This window comes from Neophocaena asiaeorientalis, unplaced genomic scaffold, assembly GCF_003031525.2.
Source record: "Neophocaena asiaeorientalis asiaeorientalis breed wild unplaced genomic scaffold, Neophocaena_asiaeorientalis_V1.1 scaffold476, whole genome shotgun sequence".
NCBI lineage: Eukaryota > Metazoa > Chordata > Mammalia > Artiodactyla > Phocoenidae > Neophocaena > Neophocaena asiaeorientalis.
In genome coordinates, this window is record NW_020172178.1 from 8,859,931 (window position 1) to 8,867,332 (window position 7,402).

Consider the following 7,402-nt stretch of genomic DNA (forward strand, 5'->3'; position numbering starts at 1 on the left):
CGAGCGCGCCTTCCTGCACATGGGCCGCACCGTGAAGGAGGACCTGGAGGCCGTGGTGGAGCGGCTGAAGCCGCTGTTCCCCGCCGAGTTCGCCGTGGTGGCGGCCTACGCCGAGAGCTACCACGAGCACTTCGCGGCGCAACTGGCGGACTTGGCGCAGTTCGAGCTGAGCGAACGCGACACCTACGTGCTGCTGGTCTGGGTGCAGAACCTCTACCCCAAGTGAGCGGCTGGGCAGCCGGGCGCCCCGGTGCTGGGCGGGGCCCCGGGGGCAGGGAGGCCGCTCTGCAGGGGCTGTCACCCCGTGCAGGGAGTTCCAGGTGGGAGAAGCACAGATGGGCTTGGACTCAAGGGGGCAGGGCCTGGGCTGGGTCTGCTTTGCACTTGGAGTCCTTAGTCTCTTGGGCCTCGGCCCCATTCCACAGTTGGGGAAACTGAGGCACAGAGAATGGCAGGGACTTCATCATTCATTCATGAGTTCCCGGTCTGGGGAGGACATGAAGCAGCGCCCATCCAGAGCAGGAAGGGGTGTGGCAGGGGAGCCCGGAGGAGGGGGCCCTGACCTCGCCTGGGTCAGCCCAGGAAGCCAGCTCAGAAGAGACGGCGCAGACTTCTACCTGCCACAGGAGTTTGCTGCTCTGGGGCAGCTCACAGTCTAATAGAAGTCAGGCAGTCAGGCAGGGGAGGAAAGAGGAGGACAGGTCAGTAAGAGGGAGGGTGGTGTTCCCGGCAAAGGGAGTCATCTTCCAGGGCCTGAGGCTGAGCTGTGAAGCATTCTGGGAGCTGTGTGGAGCTCGTCAGTGTTTGGATTATCCAGCAGGCCCCTGGGGACACTCCCAGGCAGGACAGGGAGCAGGGGCAGGGTGGGGCCGCTGGGCCTGTTGGAAAGATCCCCATTGTGCAGGGTCATTCAGTGAGGCCACACAGAGCTGGGCTCTGGCCCCCGAGGCCTGGAGCCCCTCAGTTTGGAAGGCTTGCTCTGTCAGTGAAGGATACCTGGTTACCAGCCGGGTACCGCCTCAGGCATCCCCTCATTTCCCCAGACCTCTGGTCGTTCACACAAGCTGGGTGGGGAGAGACTTATACTGCAGCGTGGAAATGACCAGGGCACGAGAGGCCAGGGGCTCCTATAGGGACTGGCCCCGGCACCTAGTGTAAAGCCCACAGGAAGCCTGGAGGTGTAGCCCGTGTGAGCAATGCCCAAGCATCTCGGGGACACATCTGGGTGGCCAGTGGTCTCGGTTGGTACTGGTGGGTCAGCCTCACGGGGGCCGGAGGAAGGGCCGGTTGGGGAGTGGTGGGTGAGGAGTCGGCAGGGCATAGGGAAGTTGGCACAGGGCAGGGGTTGCGGGAGAGTCAGGGCGGCTCTGAACCTGTTCCTTCTTGCTTGTCCTGACTCACCAAGAAATGCCAGGCACTCACATTTCTCACCCTCAGCCTTCCTGTCCCAGTGACCCCAGGGGCTTTTAGCCTGGGACCCACTGGGGTCACTGCAGCAGGAAACTGAGGGCAGCCGGGCATGGAGCCCCGAGGTGGGGAGTCCAGGGTGGCTCCGTGGAGGCCTGTGTGGCCAGAAGTGCGGGGAGCAAAGGGACACAGCGCATCCAGGCTGGGGGAGGGGCAGAGAGGGCCATTCTTGAGCCTCCAGGCAGACCAAGGTTCCTGAGGAAGTGCCAGGGCTGGGCAGTCCCCAGGGGGCTCTGGGACCCGACAGAGGTGCCACAGGGATGGGTGGATCTGCCTCCTTAGAGCAGTTCAGGGTGGTGCGGGAACAGCCCTTCCTGCTTGGACTGGCCCACCTCTGGGGGCAGCAGACCCGGCTGGGGGGGCGGGGGGAAGAGGGCACAGGGCTAGTGGGTGCCCAAGGCCAGCAGGGCTCGAGTGTGGTGGGGGATGGGTGAGAAGGAAGCAGAGGGTAAGGAGCTGTATCCTGTCTGTGTGAGAGCGGGGAGCCCTTAGAGCCGGGAGATCAGACCTGAGAGGTGGTACTGCCTGTTGGGTGGAGGAGGGATTGTTGGAGGTGAGGGCAGAAGCGGGGAGGCAGGGAGGGGGGTCCTGCAGTGAGCCAGGCGAGAGAGGGCGGTGGCTGGGCAGGGGGGTGCCTCTAGCCGTAGCTCGCGGCTCATCAGTCTTGGGGCGGTATTTTGGAGCAGAAGCAGATGGGGGTGAGAGTAAAGGAGGCACGACGGTTCCAGGGTTTGGGGCCTGGATCAGGCTGAGCAGGTGCAGGACCCACCACATGAGGTGGGGAAGCAGGGAGGGGGTTCGGTGGAGGCAGGCAGTTGAGCTCTGGGCCTGCCAGAGGCTGAGGCCGAGGAGGAGGGCTCTTGCCGGAGGGGTGGCGTGAGCTTTCCTCATGCCAGCCCCCTCTGCCCACAGTGACGTCATCAACAGCCCCAAGCTGGCAGGCGAGCTGCAAGGAGTCAGGCTTGGGAGCCTCCTGTCCCCCAAGCAGATCCGGCTGCTGGAGGCCACGTTCCTCTCCAATCAGGTGGTGAGTCCAGCGCCAGCGCCAGCGCCAGGGCCGGGGCAAAGGAGGGGCGGGAAGGAAGCGGAGGGGCGGCCGGGGCAGACAGGACGTGGCAGGGAGCCTGACAGGCACATCCACGTGGGCTTCGCGCTCCCCTGACCAGCCCTTCCTCCCCCAAGGCCAGCGTGAAGGAGCTGATGGCCCGTGCCCTGGAGCTGGAGTCACAGCGCTGGACCCAGGATGTGGCTCCGCAGAGGCTGGACGGCCGCTGCCACAGTGAGCTGGCCATTGACGTCATCCAGGTAGCACGGCTGCCCCTCGTGCACGAGCGCACATCCTTGCGTGCAAACACACGCTCGCCCCTGAGCACAGTCCCTCTTTTCCATGTCTTACCGACCCCCACACCCGCCGCAGCCCCAGCCCTAGACCGGGTGGGCCCCTGCTCAGTTCACCTCACCCCTGCAGATCATCTCCCAGGGCCAGGCCAAGGCCGAGAGCATCACCCTTGACCTGGGCGCGCAGATGAAACACATGCTGCTGGTGGAGCTGGCTGCGTTCCTCAAGAGGTGGGTGACGGCCTGTGCGCACGCAGGAAGGGTCCCTGCGGCCACCCCTCTCAGCGCCCCGCCCCGCCCTCGTGCCCCAGGTGGGAATCCAAGCTAGATCAGTGCCCCTCCCTGCTCCTTGGGGGTCTGTCATTCTGAGCAGGCGTCCTCATCCCCCTGTACCACCCACCTGGGTGCTGAGAGCCTGAGGTAATCTGACCACCTGCTCTCGGCGAAGCTCCCAGCAGAGCAGCCCCCAGCTGCAAAGAAGATGCCCCGTGAGGGACTGAGACACTGGCCTCCGCATCCGGGGACGCTCCAGTCTGCACCCTCACGGTTCTCTTGGCTAGCTCCCTCCCCCTCCTCTGAGGACCCCTGCATGGCCCAGGCCTCCAGTCTTCCAGCTCTAGAGGGGGCCTGGGGGGAGGAGGGAGGCAGCAGAGCGGGGTGGACACCCTCTTCAGGAGCTCTGCAGGGGCCCTGGCCTCACTGGCCTGAGCACGTGAAGCCAGTTACAGGATGCTTCGGGGCTAGGGGCCCCTCCCTGTGCTGTGGGGAGCCCATATGTAAACCCAGGGAGGCTGCTCCCGTCCCGGTGTTTGTGCTGGTCCCGCATGTTCCCTTTCGGGTTTCACCAGCTACCAGCGTGCCTTTGATGAATTTCTGGAGAGGAGCAAACAGCTGAGAAATTACAGGGCCAATGTCATCGCCAACATCAACAACTGCCTCTCCTTCCGGTGAGGGCACTGGGTGGAGTTTGTGGGAGCCGGCATCACTGGGGCTGCCTGCCTGTGAGAGAGACAGAGAGAGAGAGAGAGGGTAACTGGGAGGCTGGTGGGAGGACGGCAGCAGCAGTGAACGTTTATCTAGTGCTGGGGGGTCAAGCACTCGCGCAACTGATCTACTTTATTTTATTTCATCCTTATGACAACCCTATTAGGTAGGCACAGTGATCACGTCCACTAAGCAGATGGGCAAAGGGAGGTGCTGTGGAGAGGCCCTCAGTTAGAAGAGGATGTGGTGTTACGTGTGTGCTGGGAGCGGGAAGGCTGGGCCTTGCCTCGGCAGCATGGGTGGGATGACGTGGACTCGCTCCCATGGGGAATGGGGAGCCAGGGAGGGTTCTAGAGGAACGGTTTGGGAAGATTAGCTTCAGGCTAACTGGCTCTCTCGGCAGGACTGGTGTGATCTCCCTGCCTCCCATGTCCTTCCAGGATGTTCGTGGACCAGAAGTGGCAGACACCACAGGACCTCCCGAGCCACCTGCTGAGCCCCCTGGAGGAGCTCAAGAGTCGTGGCGTTGATACCCTGCTCCAGAGCCTGTTTGGGGTCCTGAAGGTAGCCGGAGCCTCCCGCCGTGTGTCACACGCTGAGCCCGGTGCTGGGGGAGGGCGGGGAGGGCCTGGGAGGGGACTGGGCAGGGAGGGTGGCAGAAGCGAAGAGCTGGCACGTGGAAGGCGTGGTGTGAGGCCAGGTGAGGGGCCCATGGCGGGCCCCTGACCTCACTCCCAACGCTTCAGCCCCGGGGCTTGGCCTCAGAGGGCCGCCCAGGGCCCTCGGGTGCAGACGGGAAGCTTCAGTGCCCGTCCCCCGCTGAGACGCCCCAGACCCTCCTGCCCAGGCCCTGTCCCCATGCCTGACTCCCAGCTGTGGTGCTCAGAGCCTTTGGCAGCCGTCACCACGTCTGCTGTGGGCCAAGAAACCCACAGAAACCCTTTAGCGCCTTTAGCAGAGAATGAGGCAGGGGTCCCAGGAAACGAGGAGGAGGGACTCCCTGCCTGCCCTCCATGGGAACCCGCCCTGGCCTCAGTGCCCGGCAGCTGTGGGTGACCAGGCGGTGACCCTGGATGACTTGGCCGGCTCCTCACAGGCCCAGCCAAGCACAAGGCTTTGTTTATGCAGGAATTTATTTATTTAAGGAGGGCGGCCAGTGGAAAAGGCCTCAGGGCAGGCAGATGGCAGCTGGTCGGCCTGTGAGAAGGGTGTGCAGACCACGCCTCCAGTCCCTGCCTGTGAGCAGGGCCCGAGCGCTCCCTGGCTTCCCTGGGAGTCCTTAACGTCCCCGGCCCCTGTCCTGGGCCCCGTGTGTCCGTGTGTGTCTGTGTGTGCATGTTTCTGCGGCTGGCCCTTCCTCTGCAGGGCGTGGCCAGACATCCTGCTTCTCTCCTTTCACAGCCGCTGTTCAAGAGGTTCACACAGACCCGCTGGGCGGCCCCCGCGCAGACCCTGGAGGAAATTATCTCCGTGGTGGGCGAGAGGCTGCCCGAGTTCTCGGAACTGCAGGACTGTTTCCGGGAGGTAAGGGGGTGCTGAGCTGGTGGCAGGAGCCGGTGGGGTGGGGGGTGGTCTGGACATGCGCGCACACACGCGCACACATACGGACGGGCTCCTTTGCTCTGGCATCCGCCCCTCCCTGGACCCTGGCTTCGAAGCCTCGAGGGAGGTGGTGAGTTCCCTGTGTGTTGGCTCACATGACCCTGCCCACTCACCCACCCAGGAGCTCATGGAGGTTGTACACCTGCACCTGGTGAAGGAGTACATCGTCCGCCTCAGCAAGCGGCGCCTGGTCCTCAAGACGGCAGAGCAGCAGCAGCAGCTGGCGGGGCACATCCTGGCCGACGCCGAGCTCATCCAGCACTTCTGCACTCAGAACGTAAGCCCCCACCCGCCCCTCCCAGCTCCCACTCCCGTAGGCTGCCCTCCTGCTCCAAGCTCTTCACGGGCCAGGACAGCCCCTCTGGGCCTCTCCAAACCCAATCAGGTCGGACCTGAGCCTCTCTGGGCCCCTGGGTGGCCTCCGGGGCAGGGACAGCCTCCCTCCAACCAGGCCTGTGCCTGCAGGGCTCCCCGGCAACCTGGCTGCATCGTGCCCTCCCCATGCTCGCAGAGATTATTCGCCTGCAAGACCCCAGTGCCATCAAGATCGAGGTGGCCACGTATGCCACCTGGTACCCTGACTTCAGGTGAGAACAGGGGCACCAGAGGACCTGGGCAGGTAGCATGACCCTGATGTACCCGACTGTGGTCAGGGCCTGGTGGAGCCAGAATGAGTCCCTCCAGGGTGGGTAGAGCTCAGATACCGGCCACCGTGATGCAGTCCCTTTGCTGAGTGCTGTGTACCGGCCACCGTGCCCAGGTCTTTACAGTGGCTGTTCACTCAGTCCTGACTGCCACCCTGTGAGGCTGACACTCTTCATCCCCATTTACAGATGAGACCTGGGGAGCTTAAGGAACGTGTCCAGGGTGACACAGCTAGTCAGTGGTAGAGCCAAGATGACAAATCCAGGGGGTCTGGCTCCACAGCCCACATTCTTAGCCTTTATGATAACTGCCCCTCAGAGGGGAAACAGATCAGAGAGACCAGGGACCTGCTGGAGGCCATGGCAAGTCAGTAGTGAAGCTGGGGTCCACCACTCAGCCTAGGGGCCCTCAGGGGCGTGACCTGTGCCCTGGGTCCTAGTACCCCTGTTCCGGAGTGGAGGCTTAGCCCCTGGCTGCCTGAGGATCTGGTGAGTCAGGGAAATTGATTCTATGGTCTGGGTCCTCTAATGCTGTCAGACTGTTCCAGTTATGGGATATGAGTTGGACTGTCCCAGCGTAGCCTAGTCCAGCCACGGGCTGACCCACTCCACCTACTCATCTACCCATCCCCTCACTTACACACTCACCCATCCATCTCCGCACTCATACAAGCACCTAGTTACCCACCTGCTCCCCCATCTTCTATCCATCCATCTGATGACCCGCCCATTGACTCATCTGTCCATCCGTTGACCCATCCACCCATCCACCCACCTATTCATCCACCCTTCCACCCTTCCACCCATCCACCTATCCATCTATCCACCTATCCATCTATCCACCTATCCATCTATCCACCTATCCATCTATCCACCTATCCACCTATCCATTCGTCCACTGATCTATCCATCCATCCATCCACCCATCCACCCATTCCACCAACAGTTACTGAGTGGTCTCCTACTAGGTACTGGTCTCCTTAGGCTCTGTTTTAGGCACCAGGATGCAATGAAGTACAAGACGGACAAGGTCTTCGTTCTCCCTCATGTTACTTACAGTCTGTTTAAGGTTAGCAACGACGAGGTGATCAGGCAAAGGAGTTCAATTGCGAGTTTTTAAAGATTGTTTAACCAAGGTTGTGAACCGCAGGAGGTGCTGACTTTAGGGATGGGAAAGCCTCTCAGGGGAGCTGACATTTTAGCTGAGAGCTAAAGGGTGAGATGAAGCGGGTTATCTCAAGAGCATGGGGAAGAGCACTCCAGGACGGACAGCCAGTGCAAAGGCCCCAGGAGGGCAGGAGCTTCGCGCGCTCTGGAGACGCACGGTGGCCAGCGCCGCTGGAGCTCAGTGGGCAAAGGAGCGTGTG

At 62.4% G+C, this 7,402-nt stretch overlaps 1 protein-coding gene across 1 annotated transcript in view; it reads left to right on the forward strand.

Annotated features, from left to right (window-relative positions):
- The window catches only part of TNFAIP2 (TNF alpha induced protein 2), a 12,339-nt gene that overhangs the window by 2,828 nt on the left and 2,109 nt on the right, over nucleotides 1–7,402 (forward strand). The window contains 9 exon segments of the mRNA XM_024759562.1: nucleotides 1–222; nucleotides 2,380–2,494; nucleotides 2,650–2,772; nucleotides 2,936–3,036; nucleotides 3,654–3,752; nucleotides 4,230–4,353; nucleotides 5,191–5,313; nucleotides 5,513–5,668; nucleotides 5,857–5,978. The exon segment at nucleotides 1–222 is cut by the window's left edge and continues 27 nt beyond it. Coding sequence (XP_024615330.1) covers nucleotides 1–222; nucleotides 2,380–2,494; nucleotides 2,650–2,772; nucleotides 2,936–3,036; nucleotides 3,654–3,752; nucleotides 4,230–4,353; nucleotides 5,191–5,313; nucleotides 5,513–5,668; nucleotides 5,857–5,978 — 1,185 coding nt within the window.